General features: G+C 43.9%; 1 protein-coding gene across 1 annotated transcript in view; it reads right to left on the bottom strand.

Moving 5' to 3' along the window:
- The window catches only part of Hsf2bp (heat shock transcription factor 2 binding protein), an 83,542-nt gene extending 61,603 nt beyond the window's left edge, over nt 1–21,939 (bottom strand). Inside the window, exons 1-3 of the mRNA XM_057752010.1 lie at nt 21,892–21,939; nt 20,727–20,877; nt 11,334–11,437 (exon numbers count right to left, since the gene is read on the bottom strand). Coding sequence (XP_057607993.1) covers nt 11,334–11,437; nt 20,727–20,877; nt 21,892–21,939 — 303 coding nt within the window. The remainder of the gene's footprint in view (nt 1–11,333; nt 11,438–20,726; nt 20,878–21,891) is intronic.
- Nucleotides 21,940–24,319: the final 2,380 nt, after the last annotated feature.

Here is a 24,319-nt window from a genome sequence, read left to right as displayed (position 1 = left end):
TTTGTTCCACCTTACTCAATTCATCTGACTTATAACCTGCTTTCCCTGATTTATTTGCATCAGTATAGAACGTACGGGCTTCAGTTATTGGAGCGTCACGTACAATTCTAGGAAGAATCCAAGAAGTTCTCTTTATGAGGTTAAGTCTACCACTTTTGGGATAGTTGCTATTAATTTCTCCCAAAAAATTAGCACAAGCTCTTTGCCATGGTTCATTGTCTTCCCATAACTTTTTTATCTCTTCAGTAGTAAAAGGCACTATAATTTCTGCTGGGTCTATACCTGCTAGTTGACGAAGTCTCAGCTTACCTTTTATAATTAATTCAGAGACTTTTTCCACATAAGTTTTTAATTTTTTACTTGGTTTATTAGGTATAAATATCCACTCTAAAATAATATCTTCCCTCTGCATTAGAATCCCTGTAGGAGAAATTCTGGAAGGCAATATGACTAGGATGCAGCTAAGATTTGGGTTCACCCTATCCACATGTGCCTCCTGCAATTTTTCCTCAATCATCGTCAGTTCCTTTTCTGCTTCAGCTGTCAGTTTTCTTGGACTATTCAAATCTTTATCACTATCTAAGGTTTTGTTTAAATGAACTATTAGATCAGGTGTTATCCCAACAGCTGGTCGTAGACTGGAAATGTCTCCTAACAATCTTTGGACATCATTAAGAGTCTTTAACCGGTCTTGCCTAATTTGTGCCTTTTGCGTTTTAATTTTCTCTAACCCTATTCTGTAACCTAGGTAATTAATAGAATTTCCTCTTTGAATCTTTTCAGGGGCAATTTGTAATCCCCATCTAGGCAAGACTTTCTTTACTTCTTCAAACATCCTTTCTAAAGTATCTTTATTTGAATCAGATAACAAGATGTCATCCATGCTCGGGCAGTGGTGGCGCACGCCTTTAATCCCAGCACTTGGGAGGCAGAGGTAGGCGGATCTCTGTGAGTTCGAGACCAGCCTGGTCTACAAGAGCTAGTTCCAGGACAGGCTCCAAAACCACAGAGAAACCCTGTCTCGAAAAAGCAAAAAAAAAAAAAAAAAAAAAAAAAAAAAAAAAAGATGTCATCCATGTAATGGTAAATTATGGACTTGGGGAATTGTTTACGAATTATTTCCAATGGCTTACTTACAAAATATTGGCACGATGTAGGACTATTGAGCATACCCTGTGGGAGGACAGTCCATTGATATCTCCTATTAGGCTGAGAATTATTATAAGTAGGCACTGTGAAGGCAAATTTTTCTCTATCCTTTTCTTGTAATGGTATAGTGAAAAAACAATCTTTCAAATCAATAACTATAAGAGGCCATCCTTTTGGTAATAGAGAAGGCAAAGGAATTCCAGATTGTAGTGGGCCCATAGGTTGAATTACCTTGTTGACAGCTCTTAAATCTGTCACCATTCTCCATTTACCGGATTTCTTTTTTACAACAAACACAGGAGAATTCCAAGGGCTGGTTGATTCTTCAATATGGTGAGCATCTAGTTGCTCTTGCACCAGCTGTTCCAATGCCTGTAATTTATCTTCAGCTAGAGGCCACTGTTTGATCCATATTGGCTTCTCAGTTAGCCATTTTAAAGGTAGGGCTGTTGGTACCTCTAAAGGTTTGGTATTTGCTGTATGTTCTTGTACAGCCTGAATGGCTGGTGACCTTTTCCCATAATATCTCATCATATCCTTCCCAGAATTATGAGTTCCTGGAACTAAAGGAATGTTAATCTGGGTATTCCATTGCTGTAGCAGGTCACGGCCCCATAAATTTATTGCAATATTGGCAATATATGGCCTTAGTCTTCCTATTTGCCCTTCAGGCCCTATGCATTTAACCCATCTTGTACTTTGTTTTACACGAGATAGGGTTCCAATTCCCAGAAACTGAACATCTACCTCTTGAAGAGGCCAATTCGGATGCCAAGATTCTGGAGTAATGATACTTACATCCGCACCTGTGTCTAATAAGCCTTCAATAAAAGTGCCATTTATACAGACTCTTAGCTTTAGTCTTTGATCGTTAATAGAAGTCTGCCAAAATATATGTTTACTCTGTCCTACTGGGTTTTTTGACTCATCCTCCAGGCGTAATTCATCATTTAGACCAGTAATATTTTTTACAGCAGAAACTGGAGCTTTTAGTTTTCTTGGTGAGGCACGTTCTCCACTGTGACTGGGAATGACTGGGCCACTGTTGGTTTGGGGGCCTGCGAGAGGCCCCTCAAGGAGTTTCCCGACGGTATCGGGTTGCCTTGTCTGTCTGTTGTGGACCTGCATTCACTGGACCAATGTCGGCCTTTACCGCATCTCCTACATATACCTGAAGGCCGAGGTCTCCTATTTTTGTCATTCCCAGAAGGGATATTATTCCTAGAAATCCTTTGCCTGCAATCCCTTTTCAGATGTCCTAATTTACCACAATTAAAACACCTGGCATTTTGATGTCTCCTCATTGCTTTGGAAATCGCTTCTCCTACCCAAGATTCATCATATAGCTAAACGTCTCAACATTCATTGTATGCTGAATCCATTCATCCATAGGTGCTGATCTAAACTTTAAAGGCCCAATTATCTTTTTGCATTCTATGTTTGCATTCTCAAAAGCTAGAGATTCAAGAAGTAGTCGTCTAGCTTCTGGGTCTGTTACCCCTATGTCCAGAGCCTTAATTAATCTTTGCAAAAAGTCAATAAAGGGTTCTCTCTGTCCCTGCCTAATTCTGGTATATGATTCAACCCTTTTTGCTGGATCTTGTAGCCTATTCCAAGCATTTAAAGCTGCTTGGTGACATAGACACAGTACTTCATCATCATAAAGAGCTTGGACCTGTGGATCAGCATATTCTCCTGCACCAAGAATTTGATCTTGGGAAACCTCCACACCTTTTGCTCTTCCTTGCTGTTCCATATGTTTGGATTCTTCTCTGAAATAGATTCCAAACATCAAGGAAGGTCCATTATCTAAAACTGCAGACACTAACTGATGGAAATCGTGGGGGGTAGCTCTAGCATTAGAAGCCCAAGTCCTTATCATTTCCTTAACATATGCAGAGTGCAAGCCAAAGGTAACAATAGCTTGCTTAATTTCTTTTAGATCATTCATTGCTATTGGCATCCATCTAGCTTCTCTGACTCCCTTTGAGCCTTTAGAAGTTGACGCTTTGTCAGAATGAATTACAAGGTATGTCACTAAAACCCTGGGTAAGCCAGTTCTAATAGCTGGTGGTGGCATTGTATCCTGTCCTTGCGCCTTCTTACTCTGTTCACCAGCTCCAATAATTTCTTCAATCATTTCAAGTCTTTTTATTATTGTCTCTTTTGAATCCTGAATCTCCTGACCTGCATGAGTTTCTAGTAAAGATTGTATGGTTCTTAGGAGTGCCATATTCTTCCTAAATGATAGAATATTCAAAAGAATACTGAAAACTAGTAACCAGTAAATTAAGTTATCCCCATAGTCATATAAACCTTGCATGAAAAAAACCCATTGTTTTGGTAACCAAAACAGTAAAATTCGTCTTGAAAACGAAAACTGCCATATTACCTATTATCCAGCAGGTGGCGCTGTTGCCAAGTCGCGACGAAAACGGGGTCCTGTTTCAGTGTCTGCCTAGTATTTGTTAAAAACTGGGAAATGCAAGTTGCTCAACAAAGTAAATGTAATTAAATCAATTCCGTACACGGAACCATAAACCCAGAATCCAGGGGTAGAGAAGAGTAACTCGGAAGCCGTGTATGCCTCCACGTGACAGAATCATCCCAAGGGGTTGCAGCTTTCAGCAACCGGTAACCGCGTGCTCCGGTTCGCGCTGTGTGCTTGCAAGGGAGATTTGAAAACGACTCAGAAAAGAGCAAACCACATGGGCAGAGGCTACGCGGGCCTGTGGAGTTTAAATCCACGTAGGGAGGCAAACGATAGGCTGCGTGGGGACTTGAAGTCAATCTGAGGTGTCTAAAGGGAAAATATAAAGAACTGCAGCAAGAAAAGCCACTGCGTGATGATTTATGTTAAACTGCTGGCTCCACGCACAAGGCACAGGCCGCAAGGCACTGGCGGCCGGCAGCCGAGCGGGGGAAGGAGAGGTCCTAAAACCAAACGTTGGGTGCCAGATGAAGGCGTAAGTCATAAACAATCCCACACCAGTTTGGAATTATGATTAATAGGGTGGTATTTATTTAAAGGGGAAAAAACTTACAGATCACTGTCCCAGACAACAGCCCTCTGAGCGAGGAGGGAAGTAGCTGCTTTTTTAAAGGGAAAGAGACCACGCCCCAATGGGCTGGTATCTCAGCGGCTATTGGATGGAGGAGCAGAAGGACCTCCCGCAACGCTCTGCCTACTCTCTTTCTATATCTTTGCTTAGTTTTCCCACTTAGTTCTTTCTGCCCTGCCATATGCTGAAGCAGCTTTATTAACCAAAGGTAATAAAACATATTCAGAGCATACAGAAGGGAATCCCACAGCAGCTCATGCTCCTATAAATAGTCTCATACCCATGCACAGCCAGACATTAAATGAACTCAATGGGTATTAAGAGAAGGAGGGGCATGTGAGAGCAAAAGAGCATGTGCAACCTCAAGAGTGCACATGAAGCTAAGAGTGAAGTGATGCAAACCTGACAGGAGAAGAACTGGAGGGGAAGGATAGATATGCATGGAGAAATAGTACATAAAATGCTGTTTAAGTTTTTTAAACAAATATCAAAGAACCCTTCTAAAATCTTTCTATAGTTCATTTCAGATTTTAGCTGGATTATACTACCAGCTAATTTTTTCTTTAAGAGGTTTCTTGAAGGGCTGGAGAGGTGGTTCATCAGTTAAAAGCATACACTGCTCCTGCAGAGGATTCAGGTTCCATTCCACATCAGGTAGCTGATAATCACCTATAATTCAAGTTCCAGGAAATCTGACACACTTTTCTGGTCTTCAAGGGGCACCAGTACACACATGGTGCACATTAACTCATACAGGCACACACCATACACATGAATCTAAAAATAAACTTTTAAAAGTTCCTTGAAGCACTGTATTACTGTTTGCAACAACTTCCTTTATAGCGTGCTAAAAACAAGAAACACCTAACAAAGTAAAAAAAATATAAAAAATAAAATATTAACAGAAAACTGGCAGTCTCTATCATGGCTGGTTTGCTAAAGGGAAAAAGCATGGAGCCAAACATGCTAGTGAATGCCTTTCATTCCAGTGCTTGGGAGGCTGAGACAGGAAGATCAAAAGCTCAATGCCAACCTAAGCTATATAGAGTTGAGGGCAGCTCTCCATATCAAGACCCCATCTCAAAAAAATTTATAAATAAATAAATAGAGGAGCTACAGTAAATGAATAGAATTTATTTCAAACACTTCAAGTATTATCATTGTCCTAGTACTCTTGGTGGAAATGAGGGAATATCTTAGCTTTGACTATTTTTCTATTTCTACTCAAGTTTCCTGTTGAACAGTGATAAGCAAAATGGCTATAATAAGGCCACTTGTCTCTAGCAGCTGTCTTTTCTGTGGCACTGTCTGTGGTCCGTGCCCAGGCCTGTACAGATCATGAGGCAGGACTGAAAGCTTATTTTAGAGCTGAGGAACCAGGAAAGAATCCAGCAACTAGAAGACTGAATTAGATTACTGCCAGTAAGTACTTCAGTATGGGTAGAAAATATTACAAAAAGACAGAAATGACTGAATCCAGCATGTAGGAAAAGTGTGGAACCAAAGACCAGAGTGTGCTGTGGAAGCAGCAATTCCTAGGGGATGGGGAGTCCTGCACAGGGACTTTGCTAAAGCTACAATGAAGCAATGCACTCTTCTTCAATGCAGCAACTTAGTTGGATCATGGAAAGAGAAGAGTTGGGACTGGATGACTCTTGGGGTGCAGAGGCTGCCTGGGGGAAGGGCCTTGGCAATGGTAAAAGGTCTCAGCACTATGATACAGGCACAGCTATTGGGAATACAAAACACCTGGGAAGGACTTAGCTGCTGTATTTTTGGGGGAGTTGTTTTAAAAATAGGTCTTATGTAGCCTGGACAGATCTCACACTCACTATTAACAGAGGATGATCTTGAACTTCTGACCTTCCTGCGTCCAACTTCTAGGTGCAAGGTGTATACCACCATGCCCAGTCTATGCAATACTAGAGATCAAACCCAAGTATTGGAGGAGGCCGCTTGTTGGTTCCCAGCTGCTCAGCCCCAAAATAATCATACAGAAACTATATTATTTAAATCACTACTTGGTCCATTAGCTCTAGCTTCTTACTGACTAACTCTTCTATATTAGTTTAACCCATTTCTAGTAATCTCTGTATCACCATGAGGCTGTGGCTTATCAGGTAAAGTTCCAGAGTCTGTGTCTGGCGGGGCTACATGGCTTCTCTCTGACTCCGCCCTTCTTTCTCCCAGCATTCAGTTTAGTTTTCCCTGCCTACCTAAGTTCTGCCCTATTGACAGGCCAAGGCAGTCTCTTTATTCACCAATGTTATTCACAGCATACAGAGGGGAATCCCACATCACCCAAGGCCTCACTCATGCTAGGAACTCCACTAACAAGGTACAGTTCCCATCCCACTTTAGTTTGATAAGCCTGTTCACAATGTGTCTGCTCCACGACCCTTTTCAATAGTGACCTGGTATATTATTAACCTTCCATCACTGGCAAATGCCTGACAGAACAAGGTAAAAGGATAAAAGATTTCTAAGCTGGGTGGTGGTGGTGCAGGCCTTTAATTCCAGCACTCAGGAGGCAGAGTCAGGAGGATCTCTATGAGGCCAGCCTGGTCTACAAAGTGAGTTCCAAGACAGCCAGAGATACACAGAGGAAACCCTGTCTCGAAAAAACAAACAAACAAAAAGACAAAAGATTTCTTTTCCATTAGGGTTTCAGGTTTCAGTCCATAGTCAATCCATCCCATGGCTGTAGTCCTGCAGACAGGACAGTAGAGCAGAGTAGGGTTGCTTACCTCAAGAACACCAGCAAGCATTAAGAGAGAAAAGTTCTGTGCTTACTTCTCCTTGTCATTTCATTCCATCTGGGTTCTCAGATTACTGGATGACATAACAATATTCAGAGCAGCTGCTCCCCATCGCCTCTAGCAATACCTTCACAAGTGCATCAGAAATGTACCTTACAAACGTCCTCAGTAATTTCTCAGTCCAAGAACCTAGATTAACTGTCACAAGTCCACCCTCTGTCAACTTGACACCCAAACACATGTACCCCCGGTTAAGCCACATCTCCTAAAACCATACCTAATTTCCAAAGGAAGTGACAAGGCCATACATATTTCATAAAACCATCCTATGTATACCCCTAAATATGTTAGTTCATTTCCCCAAATTCCTGACAGCTCCAGCATTGATCAACAGACAAGTACAAAGTTTCCTAAGACTCAAGGCAAACTCTCACCTGTGAGTCCCTGTAAGGCCAAAAAGAAAAGTTTTACACAAGGCAGAGTAAAGACTTCTATTCCAAAGACAGCACATGGAAAGGTTGGAGGATACCAAAGTAAGATGGGAATCAGCATGGCAATTGTAAGCTCCTGTAGCTCCATGGCTGGCATCCCAGACATGTAGTGCCATGATCTGGGTGCCAAAATGATGGGGCAGTCCAGCCCCTACAGTATGCCACACTGCAGTCACATGACTCTTACAGGCTGATCCTGCTCACTGACTAGAGCTTTCCTTGGCAGACAGTCTCCATTCCTAGCATCTTCAGCTTCTCAAGGTCTCTATTCCATCATAGCTCTCCCAAGGGCTACATCCAAGTACTCTTACTTACCACTGTCATACATCATCTGGCCTCCCCAATACTCCTTTGAAATCCGAGTAGAAGCCTCTATGACCTGCCTTGCAAAAACAACATCAGACTGAGGACAGAAAGGTCTGCCAGTAGCTTAAACTATAACCAGTTCCCAGTGTAGACAAAATCTACTTAATGTTCTCTAGTCTAGTTCCCATTTCAACATCCCTGAGCACAGTATTTACTCTCTGTGTGTCTATAGTCATTCTGGTCTTCTGAGCCCCTCCAACAGAATCACCCATAAGTATGTTAAGCTGTGCTAGCCTATGAGTACATGGATAACTGAGCAAGGCTAGAGGAATTCAGGTACACCATGACTATATTACAGCTTGGTAGATCAGTTCTTGCCTAACATGCACAAGGGTCAAGGTTTGATCTCTAATCTCTAGCACAAAACAAACAAACAAACTTGGGGGAAAATGCCATAGGTCATCTTGCAAAAGGGTACCTCTGCAGGTCAATCTTTTAATTCATCTTTTCAGTGACCTTAAACTTTTATACTTTTTTTTTTTTTTGAGACAAGGTCTCTCTACATAGCTCCAACTATGCTGGAACTCACTCTGTTGACCAGGCTGGCCTCAAACTCACAGAGATCGGCCTGTCTCTGCCTCCCAAGTGCTGGGATTAACACCAGGTTATATACTTGATTGTAGGATGGGTGGGTTTTCCCTAATCACTGAGGTGCCCTCAAGACACTTTATCTACTGACCCGGGACACACAGTGGTGCTAATCTCTAATGATTATCCACTTATTAGTCCCAACTTTAAATGTGACTTTTTTTAGACAGTTTTTTTTTCTTTAAATGCTCATTGTAAATCTGGCTAAAAGGGTTTTTTATACAGCAAGACCCCTGTGAAAGACCAAATTCATTTTCTAAGAGACTTGAAAGACTAAAAAAACACAGGGCCACGAAATCCACTGTCAAACTGTGTCTTCTAATTATGACAGAGAAGCTATACCATTGAAATGTCTACAATATGGCTACTTTAACAAGTTCTGAACAATTCCAGCACCAGCTGACATACTAGTATGAATGAGGGAAGTTCACAAGGCCAACTCAAAGGAACTACAAGCAATTTACAACTGCTGAAAGAGGAAGAATTAGTCTTCCCCAGGGAGAGGCCCCTAACTGACTATCCAATACAAGTAGTCAGTCCTAGAATCATATAATACAAGCAACACTAAACAGACTCAGTAAATTTTGCATTTATGTTTCTCTCTCTCCTCTCTCTCTCTCTCTTTCTCTCTCTCTCTCTCTCTCTGTGTGTGTGTGTGTGTGTGTGTGTATAACAATAATAATTAAAGAAAAACAGGACATGAATTTGAGAGGAAGCAGGAGCTAAGGGACATGAGAAAAGTTAAAAAAGAGGAGAAAAAGAAATTATATTTTAATTAAAAACAAAATTCTTTCAGACTACTCAACCTTTGAACTCAGCTCCCACAAAGTCTTAGAGCACAGACACAAGATAGACAAGTTCTTTGCCATAATAGATCATGAATGGAACAGCGCTCTAATCTAATCCCCATAGAACCCTTGATCCCATCTGCGATCTCATGAGCACCGTCTCCACTGTGCATTCCTAGTCTTCTGAGCTCCCACCCACCACAGTCCTCATTAAGCTCTACACACAGTATTGTCCAGTTTTCCAAATTCTTCCTATAAACTAGTTCCAAAGGCTTACAAACCACAGGGCCAGGTTTCATCACAGCAATGGCCCTGCTCCAGCACCAACTCTCTGTGTAAAGCCCAGTATTTCTATTGCTATGACAAATACCTAAGAGAAAAAAAAAATCAAAAGGAGGAAAACTCCTTTTGACTCACAATTTCACAGACTTCAGTCCATGGTCACCTGGCTCATTGTTTGTGGCTATCTTAGATCTCACTATGCAGAACAGGCTGGCCTTAAACTCACAGAGATCTGCCTGCTCCTGCCTTCCAAGGGCTGGGATTAAAGTGTTTTAAATGTCTATCAGCTCCTTGTTGCCTACAGGTCAACTTTTAGGCCATAAAATGTTAAGTCTGAAACTCACCAGACTGCCTTGCAATTTATCACCTGGTTTTAATAGATTATGACAAAACTAAAACTTCAACCTTGTGTTGTTCAGTATAATAATCCAGGCTTACAATTAAACTCTTTCCTACCACGTTCTGGTTGCTCAGTATTAAATACAAGCCAACTCTCCCAGTTTTCAAAAACAGCCACAGATATTCAGAATTCCTTAACACACATTAGCACACAGGCAATATGACATTGGACCAGCTATTCAACCTCTTGAACAATAGTAATACCTGCTGATAGGCCTGGGAAAGGAGAAGTACGTGGGACCCAAACGGCTGTGTGCCTGCTAGCAGACAGCAAATATCCAAAACATACTAGCTGTCATTGTTCAGCACTATTATTGCTTTATTATTTAAAAATACAAAGATACAGAAGCCCAAAATTTTACAAGTGACAGAACAGAACTAGTTTAATGGGCAATGAAATAAAGTATGCTATCCAACTGTAAAACTATCTCAAAATAATATTATAGGGACTAGAGAGGTGGCTTGGCAGTTAAAAGCACTTGTTGCTCTTGCAGACGACCTGGATTCAGATTCAGCATCCACATGACAGCTTACAGTGGCCTGTAACTCTAATTCCAGGGGATCTGGCACCCTCTTCCAGCCTCCAGGGAAATCTGTCCCACACATGCTACGCAGATATACATGCAGGCAAAACACTTTTACATATAAAATAAAATAATCTGTGAGAAAAACATAGTCTCTTCCAACAGTAAAATAAAATTAGTTTTTCCTAAGTAGCAATAAATCATACCCAAACTAATTAGAAATACTTCAACTTGATATCTATCTCCAATTATAAATTATCATATACACAATTTTCTCCAAGATCCTTACTATGTTATAAGCATATGCAGTAAAGCAGACCTTTTGGTTTGGTTTGTTTAAGACAGAGTCTCCCTATGTAGCCCTAGCTGCCCTGGAACAAACTCTGTAGACCAGGCAGGCCTCAAACACAGAGATACACCTGCCTCTGCCTCCCAAGTGCTGAGATTAAAGGCCTGAGACATCATGTCCAGCTGAAGCAGACTTTTAAATACAAAATTAAAAGGAAATCAGTGAGATGCTCAATGGGTAAAGGCACTTGCTGCCAAGCCAGAACCCACATGGAGAGAAGAGAACCAACTCCCACAAGTTGCCCTCTGACCTCTATACAGAGTGAAGCATACACAAGCCTGAATACATACACATAAACAAGCCCACGCAGATGCTCTCTCATGCATACACACACTCTAAATGTACAAAAAATGCTTCATTAAAAGGAAGTGAATAATCTATATGTCAAATGCTTATAAACTCGATTAACAGTTCACCTATCTACTAACCTACTTAAAAAACATATATTCGGAACTACAACTTCCTGAGGGTAAAGAGAGAAAATGTGAGACCAGTTGCTTCTTATGAGCAAAAGGTAGCAAAGCAACAGTACCTTCTGGACCGAGCCCCCTGCAGGAGCCTCACATAAGTGCCTACCTTCTTCTCCCTTCTGCTGTCTGTCTGTACAGTTTCTAGCTGGGCTTTGAAGTGTTCATAGTCCAATCTCAGCTGTTCTAACTCTTGTTCTCGCCTTTCCAGGTCTAGAAGAGACAGAAAAATACTCAAGACATGTCAAATCACAGTCAACATTCCTACAGCCCCGTTTCTAAGCTCTCTTCCATTTTCAAGCCATACCAGAAATCACTTTTTACTTTGGGGAGCGGGGAGAATAGATGCTGGGGACTGAACCCTGCGCCCACGTACACTAAGCACACTATGCTACTGAACTGCTTTCAGTCCTGAAAGAAATTCTGCTGCTACCTTACTTTGTGATTTAAGACCTCATTTACTGCCAGACATGTACTCAAGGCTTCAAGAAAATGAGTTATTTAAAGGACTGAAGGCAGAGCTGAGAAGCCAGACTATCTCATGGCAGAAATGTGTATCTGTGCCATAAAAAGCAGAAGGCATCTCAGGAGTGGCTGGTGCCAGCAGGAGCTGACTCACAAAGCAATCCCACCAACTGGCAGGCTGACTCAATGGGAACAACTGCAGTAGTAGTCAATGGAGGTGGGAAGACACAGAGAACAAGACAAGAAATCGCTACAGTGAGGGGGCAGCGACTACGTAACACTTCCTCTCCACCATAATCATTTAGCTTATGAGTCAAATGGCCAACAAAAAAACCATAAAATATCCACATCAATAAATCAATGAAAAATATCAAATTTAAATACTGCAGAAATACTGATGCTTAAAAAATTGAACACTTAATTCAGGTTTTTAAGAGTTTGGTTTCAAGGCTGAGAAGTTAAACATTTTTTTCTTTTCTTTTCTTTTCTTTTTTTTTTTTTTTTTTTTTTTTTTTTTGCCAACATGTACCAAGAACAAGTACTAAGAGTTAATGGCTAACTAAAGCCTAATGTGCATTAGGATTCCAGGACCTAGTGAGTAAAGTTTGTGGTTCTGTGGGTGTGTCTGGGCCTCAGAACTTACATCTCTTTTCTTTAAAGTAATTTTTTCTATTAATAATTTTATGAAGCCGGGCGGTGGTGGCACACGCCTTTAATCCCAGCACTCGGGAGGCAGAGGCAGGCGGATCTCTGGAAGTTCGAGGCCAGCCTGGTCTACAAGAGCTAGTTCCAGGACAGGCTCCAAAACTACAGAGAAACCTTGTCTCGAAAAACCAAAAAAAAAAAAAATAATAATAATAATAATAATAATTTCATGAATGTATGTAATATATTTTGCTCATTTCCACTCCCATTATTCATTCTCGTGCCCATCCCACTCTTGATGATGGCCTTATAGTCAAGAAATCTCTACCTGCTCTCATGTCTTTGTTGCTGCTATTTTGTTTGGGTGTTTTTGTCTGTGATCGTCTGAGTTTAAATGGTATTGCATAAACATGGAACATGGGCAACTCACCAGTGACTACACCACTAAGAAAATTACTCCCCTTCCCCTGTAGCCAGGAACTGCCATTAGGAGTAAAGAGAACTTACATTTTGTTTTGTTTTGTTTGTTTTTGTTTTGTTTTTGAGAGACAGGGTTTCTCTGTGTAACAGCCCTAGCTGTCCTGGAACTGGTTGTTGTAGACCAGGTTGGCCTTGAACTCACAGAGATCCACCAGCCTCTACTTCCCCACCCACCACAAGTGTTGGAATTTCTTTTTTTAAGATTTGTATATGAGAGGCTGGAGAAATGGCTCAGAGGTTAAGAGCACTGGTTGTTCTTCCAGAGGTCCTGAGTTCAATTCCCAGGGACCACATGGTGGCCCATATTCATCTGTAATGAGATCTGGTACCCTCTTCTGGCCCACAGGGATATGTACAGGCAGAACATTATATACATAATAGATAAATCTTAAAAAGAAAATTATATGTGGGAACTGGAAAGATGGCTCAATGGTTAAGAACACTAGCTGCTCTTGCAGACTTTTGTTCCAAGCACCCACATGGCAGTTTACAACTGCCTGGATCTCTGACTCCCACTTCTGGACGCCTAAGCACCAAACATGAATGTGGTACACATACATACACTCAGGTACTCACATATTCACATAAAAGGTAAATAAATCTTTTCTTAAACTGTGTTTTTTGCCTGCATGTGTGTGTATGTGTATGTATGTATGCATCTGTACCATGTGCATGTCTGAGGCCAATGGAGGACAGAAGAGGGTGTCAGATCCCCTGGAAGCTGAGCCACAAACAGTTGTGGGCTACCAGGCATCTGGTCCTCTGCAAAAGCAGCAAGTATTCTCAACCACTGAACCATCTCTACAGCCCAAAGAAGTTACATTTCTAACAAGGTTCCTGGATGAGACTCTATGGAAATCACACTTTAAAACCAACTACTTCAAGTCAACAGTCTTAGTTCTCATCACCAGCAACAGGAAAGGAACACAGTGGGTTAGAAAGCTTAGCTACAGCAATGACAGAGTATGAATGGAGGGAAATGGGACTGGGTAAGGGAGCACACCTCTAAGAACATATGGAAGATCACACATTCTTCACCATCAAGGATGTTCAATGAAGTGCAGGCAAAGGAAGGGGGAGGGCTTCTGAGGTCAGAGAAGGCAAGGGAACATTTACACAAAAAAAACCCAGGGATTGCCTAGAGTTGCTTGGCATCCCAACTGTTCTGGAGAAAGGAACAAGGAGAGTTTCTACATTTCCTTGAGACCTTGTCCAAGAAGAAAGACTAGACCCAAAGGTCAAAGACAAGTTGGAGATTGTGAAACTGGCTGGCAAGCTCCCACTCATATTTCCTAGAAGCATGCAAGCTGCACTGGGCTATTTATTCTCCCATGTCAGAGCTTTCTTCTCTGACTTTTCAGATATGTCATACTACATGAACTCTACTTTGTCCAATAATCAAGACCATCCAAGAAACCAGTGTGCCAGCTTTATGCCTTAAAAATAACATTACTAAACATGTAACCATGCTGAATGTTACTTACACATATGTACATTATGACTATGTACATTCATGTAACTATGAAATACATAACTAGACAGAAACTAAATAATAAATTATCAATAGTTTAGATTTTTCTCTTTGCAGCTAATTCTTTTTTTGTTGTTGTTGGTTTTTTTGTTTTTTTTTTTTGGTTTTTCGAGACAGGGTTTCTCTGTGGTTTTGGAGCCTGTCCTGGAACTAGCTCTTGTAGACCAGGCTGGCCTCGAACTCACAGAGATCTGCCTGCCTCTGCCTCCCGAGTGCTGGGATTAAAGGCGTGCGCCACCACCGCCCGGCCTGCAGCTAATTCTTAAAGTCTGCTTCTACTATTGAACTATGCTACTTGAACATACCCGAAAGGAAGGCGGTAATTAAACCTCTACAAATCTTGTCACGTAAAAATATATAGGAATTTTAACCACTCAATGCTTTCACTATGGCAAAGTCTTCTCTGTGTAGTTTTATGTGAACTTTCTACAGGCTTAACAAGGCCCTTGTGACAATATGGAACCCCAGAAAATTCTAAGCCCTTGCTCACAAGACTATGGCACACCAGGGGTATCAGTTGTGTCAGGCCACCACCTTGTGGCCAGATGGGAGCATTGCTGGCAACCTACCCCAAGTGCCTGTACTACCAGGACCTAACTTCAACCGTTTTGGTAACAGGAGAATGACTGTTCAGAGAGAGGGAGGATAGTTGTCAGTGAAAAGCAGGGTTTCCAGAGAATAGATAAAAGAGTTAAAATTACCCTGGGGTCCCGGCATGTTTACAACAAGTTGTCAGTTGCTTTCCACTCATGTGAAACAGCTGTCTGAAAACCAAAATACTTTAAATAACCATCACCTTTTTCCTTCCTTCACTCTGGCATGTTCAGAAAAAAAGTGGGTGCAACACTGACATGCTCCATCTTTACTTTGAGCTGAGACTTGGGTGGTGTACTCACTTCCTAGCACGTGGAATAAAGTATGAGTTGGGTAGCTTAGAACAGTCGAAATGTATGTCTCCCAAGGTTGAGGACTTCCAAGCCAAAAGTCCAGGTGTTGGCAGGGCCATGCTCCCTGTGAAACCTCGGCATTGATTGTTCCTTGCTCTTTCTGCCCAGCATTCTCTGATGGGGGACGCACTTTTGCAGTCCCTTCCTCCACAGCCACAGCGCTGGCCTATTCTTCAGTCCTCCCTTTCTAGCCTCCCTATATTTTCACACAGACCTCACTCCACAACTGTGTTCAAAATTCTCCTGACAAGAATGTCATATTGGACTAAGGCCCAACAGGCCTCATTTTACCTCTGTGAAAACCTTTCTTCAAAGTCCCAGGCTAAGGACCTGGGGAAACGCCTGACAGATACTTCTGCAACTTGCCAGGGTTCCATCAATTGTCAGTGCTTTGTAGGCATTCCCACTCACATGGTTTTCCAAAGCAAATGACCATCCCCAGAATGACTGATTCTGCTTCCTACAAGGTTCCCAGAAATAAGCGGTTACAGTGGCTCAAGGGCTCCCAAACTAAAGACTCAGATCTGGGTCACTCCCAACCAAAGGGCAGCTGCTAAATATCTCAGGTTCACAGACGAATACAGTGGTCCACAGAAGGTCCACCACGTAACTCACCTGCTGAACACCACTTTAGTCAATCCCCAGCTAAAGAGAGGGCCTACTGCACAAGCATGATCTGCATTTTCCAACATGCTAAACTGAAATCCATTTGCCTACAAGGCCAAATGCTGTACAATCTCTCTTTAACAAACCACTTCTAGGATGCCTTTAACTGTCTTCTAAGTCTACTCCATAAGCAGCCTTTGACTTGCCCCACCCTATCCCCCTTGGAAGTCTGGTGGCTTTCTGTGGTTACGTGGCACCTGTGACATACTTCCCCTTACACTGTCATTGTTTATGTTTCTTTTCATTATCCTTGTTCCCTAGGATTACAACCATCTCATGTACTTGTGGATTCCTTCAAGTAACCAGTAGAGGGCCCCCACAAACCGAGAGCCCAAGCTCACAAGCTGTTCTAGTAGTATTTAAAAACCCCAATCATCTGTCCCATTTCAAATCAACAGACTCTTGGATGTAAGGGCAATGTGGCTTTGGCATTTTGTCCCACTCTTCATAAGGGTTGTCTGTCTCGTTAGGCAGGAATCTCCTTCCTCAACATTCCGTGTGCATCCCTTCCTAAACCAAACATCCAGTTGAAGAGGACAACCTTACCTGATTAAGAAGGACCATTCTTCTGTCAAGGACACATAAGTAGCTCCCCTGCTAGAACTGCCAAACAAACTCCCTATCCTTTTAAGGCTCTGTTTCTTGAGGCTGGTTCTGCTCAGGACCCAGGTGCCAGCAGACAACCGTTTACAGCACTACCCAAAGACAACTGAGGGCACCTGACAGAAAACTATAGACTATCGCAGTCATGGACTCTGATCTATTATCTGGATGGTCTGACATGGTTACTGAAAGCCCCAGTGTTCTCGGTCCCTATCTCACTCTCAGTTGCGATCTCAACATGATAAACAGCAGCGCAGGGCTTTCTATACAAGAATGTTCCTCCAAAGCTCAATACTCAAGAGTGCTGATAATGTTTTCATGGGAGTATTTTATAGTTATGCGCTTTCCAATTTGGCAAACCCTACGTCAAGGCTATTTCAAGTTCACTATGTGATAGTGCCTTAGTCACGACTGAAGCTGCTGGGCTGAGAATCCGCCAGAATGCGCTCTCCATTACACCAGGAGCTCAAGGAGTTTCAAGATTCCTACAATGCAGGTACCATACAAGCCCTTTAGAAGGATTAAGTCATCTCAAATTTGCCACATGCTAGGACAGCAGGTCTCAAACTGTGAGCTGCAGCCCCTTTGGGGGTTGAACAACCCTTTCACAGGGTCACCTAAGACCATCAGAAAACAGAGATATTTACATTACGACTCACAGCAGTAGCAAAATTACAGTTATGAAGTAGCACTGAAAATAACTTTATGGTTGGGGATTATCACAACATGAGGAACTGTATTAAAGGGTCACAGGATCAGGGAGGTTGAGAGTACTGTCCTAAGAGACTTGCAGAGGTGGGTAGCATAGTCCTAGGGATCTTACTCTGAACCCTGTTTGTAACCAAGCAAGTGCATACAGATGTCCTTAGATGTCCTTAGTGTGGCCTTATAGTCCCAGGACACACAATGAAGTGTTGGTCACCATGCAGGACACAGATGTCCTGCCCTCCTCATTCCCATCACTCCTGATCCTAACTCAGAAGGCTGTGCCTTCCCTTCATCACCAGAGCCCATCCTGTTTTCTCAAGCTCCTCCTATCCCATCCACACAGAGTACAATGGAACCTGGGACTTGCCTCAAGGAACACTCTCAGTTTGTCCCTCCACCCAGCCAACCTTTCAAACTCATCTTATACTCTAATTCAAACCATTCCCCCTGAAAGCATCATGTGATCAGCATCTTGGTATCGGTCCCTTTAGAAGCTCCAAGTGCCTCTCACCTCAGCTACACCCCCGCCCATCCTCTATAAACACCCCATGTTTACCATCTTTACTTTTGCTATACTCAAGTCTTTCAAAGGCAGGAAAACCAGCTGCTAAATCACAACTGATCTTATTCCCATCTGTGACTTTCACACATCTTTTTCCCTTCTAAAGAAAAGAATCTGTGCTTTGGGAGAGAGAGAAAGTTGACTCAGAGGTTAAGAGCACTAGCTGCTCTTTCAAAGGATCTGGGTTCAATTCCCAACACCCTATGGCAATTCACAACTGTCTGTAACTCCAGTAACAGAGGATCTGACATCCTCTTCTAAGTTCCTCAGGCATGGCACATACGATATACACACATGCATGCAGGCAAAAAACTCACATACATAAATTCATTATTTATTTATTTATTTGGGTTTTTTCGAGACAGGGTTTCTCTGCAGCTTTGGAGCCTGTCCTGGAACTAGCTCTTGTAGACCAGGCAGGCCTCGAACTCACAGAGATCCTCCTGCCTCTCCCTCCCAAGTGCTGGGATTAAAGGCGTGTGCCACCACCACCCAGCCATAATTTTTTAAAAAAGAAACTGTCTTTTCTTCAGTGTTGACTCTTCAAAGATGCTTAGGCAAGCCGGGCGATGGTGGCGCACGCCTTTAATCCCAGCACTCGGGAGGCAGAGGCAGGCGGATCTCTGTGAGTTCGAGACCAGCCTGGTCTATAAGAGCTAGTTCCAGGACAGGCTCCAAAGTCACAGAGAAACCCTGTCTTGAAAAACAAAACAAAGATGCTTAGGCAAGACACCGATCAGTAGCTTTTCAAACCACTACTTACCTACCCAGCTTTCAAAGGCAACTGTCCCGATAGCTCAGAACCAGGTTCCCCATACTATCTGATACTCATCTCATCAACTCAGGCACTCAGGAAGGCAGGTGGATCTCTGTGAGTGAAAGGTCAGCTTGAACTACATAGAGAATTCCAGGCTAGCCCTGTCTCAAAAAAAGAAATAAGGAAGGAAGGAAGGGAGGGAAGGAGAGAGGGAAGAGGGAGGGAGGGAGGGAAGGAGGGAGGGAGGGAGGGAGGGAGGGAGGGAGGGAGGGAGGGAGGGAGGGAGGGAGGGAGGGAGGGAGGAAAAAAGAGAATTCGAGAGAGAAAACTAGGTAAAGGGTGCTCTAGAAGGCCATCTCTTCAACCACACCTCAGTCAGAAAAGCAAAGGTAGTCAGGGTAAGCCTAAATTGAGATTTTATAGTGACCTCCCAGGAGGAAAAGCACAGGGACCATGCCTAACATAGAGCTCATGTCTGGGCATTCAGAGCACATAGCCACTCTGGATGAGGCTTACCCAGCAATACAACGGCTTCACAGCTATTGTAAGATCTGTTTAGGTCCCAGGGTAGCAGCAGTTTGCTAGTTGGTCTTTATCCTAAGGACAAAGAGCAGCTATTTTATAAAATCAGACAAAAATGACCCAGACTGGGAATAGCAGACACTGCCTAGAGAAGGCAAAGGATCCCACGCGAGCAGTAGAGATGGAGACAGCCTAATATAGTCACAGCACATCTCCCAGGAAGAATGTACAGAACTTGCTGCAGAAAGGGAGAACTCCAAGGGGTCTGATCTAGGGCTGTTCTCTGAAGAGACCAAGGCAGGCCAATGAGAAAAAACACAAGGGAAACATATGTCAGACAGAAGAAAGTAGAGATTGCTAAGTGAAAATATGGCCTGCCATTTGTCAGGCGAGAACAGCGGGCACAGACAGAGCCAGCTGCCAAGTAAACAGAAAACGGTGTCTCCCCCATTAACTGCAAAGTGTCACAATGCTCCTTTCTTGGAGTGACTGCTCACTTCTTATTCATCAAATTTATGTTGAAAACTCCCCACTTCAGAAAGAAAAAACCATGACCTGCCCTGAAGAGTTCCAGTGACACAGAAACAGCCTAACTCCCCACTAGCCTCAGAGGTGTGCGTAAGGTATGTATAAACAGTGTTTTCCATTTATTTGAACTTCATTGTTTATAGGCAAACAAGACCTGGGTCCACTTCACATTCAAACTCTAGTTGGCTCTTTACACACAGCTCCCCCTTGCCATGAGCTGCCAAAACACTGTTTGAACACCTAGACAGAGACAAGAATATCTACAGTTTGAGGCCAGACTGGGCTCCAAAGAGAACTCAAGGTTAGCCCAGGATATATAGTAAAGCCATCTCTAACAAAAACACTGTTTCATTTACAAACCACCAAATTCCAACCCTGCCCCCAAGGTCTGATGGGGGCCTCCCAATTCCTCTGCCATATGGTCATGTGTATCTTGTCAAATTCAGATCTGTTCCTGACTAGGTCAGGACAGACATTCAGAGTCTGAATGGTAACAGAACAATTGGGAAAAGATGCCAAGCAGGGGCAGGGCAGACGCTGGAGACACAGATGCATCCAGCAGCCACCAGCATCCAATGGTAACTAAAGCTATCACCAGCATCCAATGGTAACTAAAGCTATGTGTGAGCATCACACTGCCTTGGAGGCTATGGTGAAAGCGGGCGAGGCTGAGCCTCAAGCACCTGCACTGTCTAAAGGCTCTCAAGAAAGGTAAAGGGACAAAGGAGAACGAGAGGACATCAGAGATAGATGGGAAAGTGACGAAAAGTCCGGGGAAGGTCAGGAACACAAGCAAACATTTGTGATCTAACTTTGATCAAGTTACCAAATGTGACGTGGCAAATTAGCTGTGACCACCAAAGACAGATTTAATTGCAATTTAGTCCCATTCAGGAACGTGCTGACTTGATCTCTAAATGCCTCCAAGAAATATAACAAGGTCCTGGACTCGTATTTGATATACTGCTCAAATGTCAAAAGTCTGAATGGACAAGAAGTCCTAGCGACCTTAACTTAGCTCAACACTGGAAACTGGCTCCCTTGCCCACGTACAAGTAGACAAGCAACATACATGAGGTAGCACTCACTTTTTTCTACACTCTTCAAGCTCTGCAAACTTTCCATTAACTCCGCATTGAGTAGTCTGGGTAAGAAGTCCCGCATCTGCATCACTTCAGTTGTCAGCTGTTCCAGGTCCTTCCTTCTGACCTTCACATATTCTTCTTTGGGTTCTAGGCACTAAAAAGAACAAGTACATCTTAATATTACAATATTTCTCTTAAGGTGACCAGAACTGGCACCCAAGGCAACTTGCTTCCTTTTCTTTCAAGCCTCTTACATTCCTAATTACCTCACAAGCATGTCTACATATGTACTTTTGTGTGTGTGCACATGTGTGTTCAATTTTTTTTTGATGGGGGGTCTCATTACGTATTTCTGACTGTTCTGGAATTTTGTAGACTATGCTGGCCTTAACTTTGAAACAATGTGCTTGCCTCTGCCTCCCTAGTAATGGGGTTACAAGCCTATTCCACCATCCCCGGCACCTGATGCACCTTCTATTACACGTCTGGATATAGGGGTGTGTGTGTCTGGATATAAGTGTGCATGCGTGTGTGTGTGTGTACACACGGGTTTTATATAAAGAGACAAGGGTGGTGATGCACACCTATATTCCCAGCTTTTCAAGAAACTGAGGCCGAAAGATGATTTTACCCAAGCGTTCGCAGCCAGCCTTGAGCGGCAAGCATATCAACTCTGTTTCAGTAAGAACACAGTGGAAGAGCGAGTGTAAATACTGGAGGGGAAAAACCGCGTACACGAGCCTAAAAGTCAAAGAAAACGCCTACAATGTACGTGTCCAAGGCTGTGCCGCCCCGGGGATGGCATCCCTGCGGGCTGCACGCGGCCTCTGGGACCTCTAACATTCACCGCCACCACCCGAGAATGTCACACAGGAGAGGCGTCAGCGCGGCCCTCTCTTCCCTCTCTTCGCTGAGTCACCAAGGGCAGGGCCCCATGACTGAGTACACAGCCCTGGTTCTCCCAAAAACTCACGGCCTGAGACCCTGACCGCCGCTTCTTAACTAGACATGAGGCCTTCAGAGGGCTCAGGGAGCGCGCCTCGAGTCGCCCGCCCTGGTCCGCCCTGGCGCCGCCTGCCCTGGGCCGCCTCACAGCCACAGGGCCTGGCCCTGAGGGGAGCGAGTGTCAGCAGCTCCCACGTGCCGGACCCAGAACCATCCCACTGACCCGGCAGGCTTCATCAATATCGGACGCCTCGCCCCCACTCGTGGCCATGGTCAAGGCCTCTGCTCTTTGCGCCTGCGTGAAGCTCTCGTACACGCTAGAAAGCGCGGGAACTAAGAGCTGCTGGGACCCGACGGAAAGCCGCGAGGTTCAAACTTCGCCAAGTTCGCGTCGCACTCTTGGTTTCCGGTCTCCGGGTTCAGGGATAAGGTAGACCCGACTCTATTGAAGCTCTTCCGCTTCCATCGTGATTCAAATTTGGCACCTGCAAAATGAGGCCTGGGTGTCAAAATATACAGAGTCCATTCTTTCCTGTTCAGGGAGAGGATACTACAGCCAAACCCTCATCCTCTTGGTGAGAAACTGTGCCGTTGCCAACAGAGCATCGCCCCTTGGCCCAAAGCACTTCTGTATTGAGAGACGTATTTTTTTATTCACTGAAGAACTATTTTGGCCAGGTAACTGAGGTACGAAATAACCAAAGACTGAAGTGGGGTGTCGTACACACCTGTAGTCCCAGCACTTGGGTGATAGAGGGAGTCCAAAACCAGCCTTGCTACAAAGCAAGGGAGAGTCTAGCCTGTGCTACATCGGGGGGAGGACAAAACTCAATAACCAAAGTTCGAAAGAGTATCCTAATCTAATAATTCCCTTAAGGTGCTAATGAATCTACAGAATATGTGTTTGATGATCTAGGGTTTTGAATGTCCCTAAAGTTAGCACAGCTGTTAAGACTTTTTTTCTTGAATGGAGATGGAGGAATGGAGGTGGGGGGGACAGAAGGGAGGGGACAGGGAATGGAGGGGGGAATAAAAGGGAGGTGGGGGGAGGGAACCGGAGGAGAGGAGAGAGGGGAAGCTGTGGTGGGTATGGGTATGTAAAATAAAAAAATAAATAATTTTTTTAAAAAAAAGACTTCTAAGCCAACAGTAGTAGTGCATGTCTTTAATCCCAGCACTCGGAAGGCAGAGGCAGGCGGATCTCTGTGAGTTTGATGCCAGCCTGGTCTACAGAGCTAGTTTCAGGACAGGCTCCAAAGCCTCAATGAAACTCTGGGGGAGGGGCAGGAGGGACGACTTCTTTCTTGTGGGATTAGTATGTCCCCACTTGTGCTGGTGCCAGGTGGCTTTATGTCAACTTGACACAAGCTAAAGTCATCTGAGAGGAGGAAACCTCAATAAAGAAAATATCTCTACGGGGGGGGGGGGTGCATTTAATCACGCAGCACTTGGGAGACAGAGGCAGGTGGACTTCCAGGTTCAAGGCCAGCCTGGTCTACAGAACAAATAGCGAGGGCCACACAGAGAAACCCTGTCTCGAAAATCCAAAATAAATAAATTAAAAATTAAAATAATAAAAAAGAAATTAAGAAAACGTCTCCATAAGATCAGGTTGTAGGCAGGCATATAAAGTGAGGGTGGGGTGGTTATTTTCAAAATGGGGTTTCTCTGTGTAGCTCTGGCTCCTTATCCTGGAACTCGGTCTGTTGACCAGGTTGGCCTTGAACTCACAGATCCGTCTGACAGAAATCCGCCTGCCTCTGCCACCACCTGGCTTATAAGGCCTTTTCTTAATTAGTGGTTGATGCTTATGGTGTGCGTTGCCATCCATGGGCTGCTGGTCCAGTGTGCTTTAAGAAAGCAGCCTGAGCAGGCTATGAGGAGCAAGCCAGTAAGTAGCTCCCTCCATGACCTTTGCATCAGCTCCTGCCTCCAGGTTCCTGCCCTGCTTCAGTTCCTGTGCTCACTTCCTTCGATGATGAACAGTGATGTGGAAGTGTAAGCCAGATCAACCCTTTCCTCCCTAACTTGCTTTTTGGTCAGGACTTGCTTTTTGTTTCACTGTAGCAGTAGAAACCCTAAGACACCATGGCTCAGAACTGTGTGTTTTGCACGCAGGAGGACTTAAGAACAGGGCCAAGTTCCCTCCGCGTTAGATACCAAAATCTTCCCCTGCATGCCGCCAGGACAGGTCATCTCCCTCTAATCTGGGGGGACATCCCTTCACCTGACCCAGAGGCTGTGGGTAGGGGTTTGCTAACTCCCCATTCACAAGCCTACACCTGTCCCAGGATGCTTCAGGAAGGCTTGCTGTCTTGCCACTACACACCCCTGACTCTGTCCCAGGAATGGATCGCTCTCTCCACACACTTCTGGACATGCCCTTGATGCTGCAGGGATGGTTTTCCCTCCTTGCTAAACCCGAGCCTGCCCTAGAACACTGCAAAGGTCTCCTCGTCATCTCTGCATTTGTCGCAGGACATTGATGGGGCGGATCGTTCACTCTAGAATGCTGCGCCTGCATCAGACTCTAGGCACTATGTTACACCGGGGTAAGTGGAGGCGGGGGAGCACAGCTCCTGTGGTGTCGTCAGGCGGGGCTGCCCGGATGACTGTCTTCCTTCTGGGTCTCAATTCTGCCCAGGAAAGCC

This window comes from Chionomys nivalis, chromosome 19, assembly GCF_950005125.1.
Source record: "Chionomys nivalis chromosome 19, mChiNiv1.1, whole genome shotgun sequence".
Taxonomy (NCBI): Eukaryota; Metazoa; Chordata; class Mammalia; order Rodentia; family Cricetidae; genus Chionomys; species Chionomys nivalis.
Note: the sequence above shows the minus strand (reverse complement) of the source record. Positions and strands in the feature narration are given on the sequence as shown.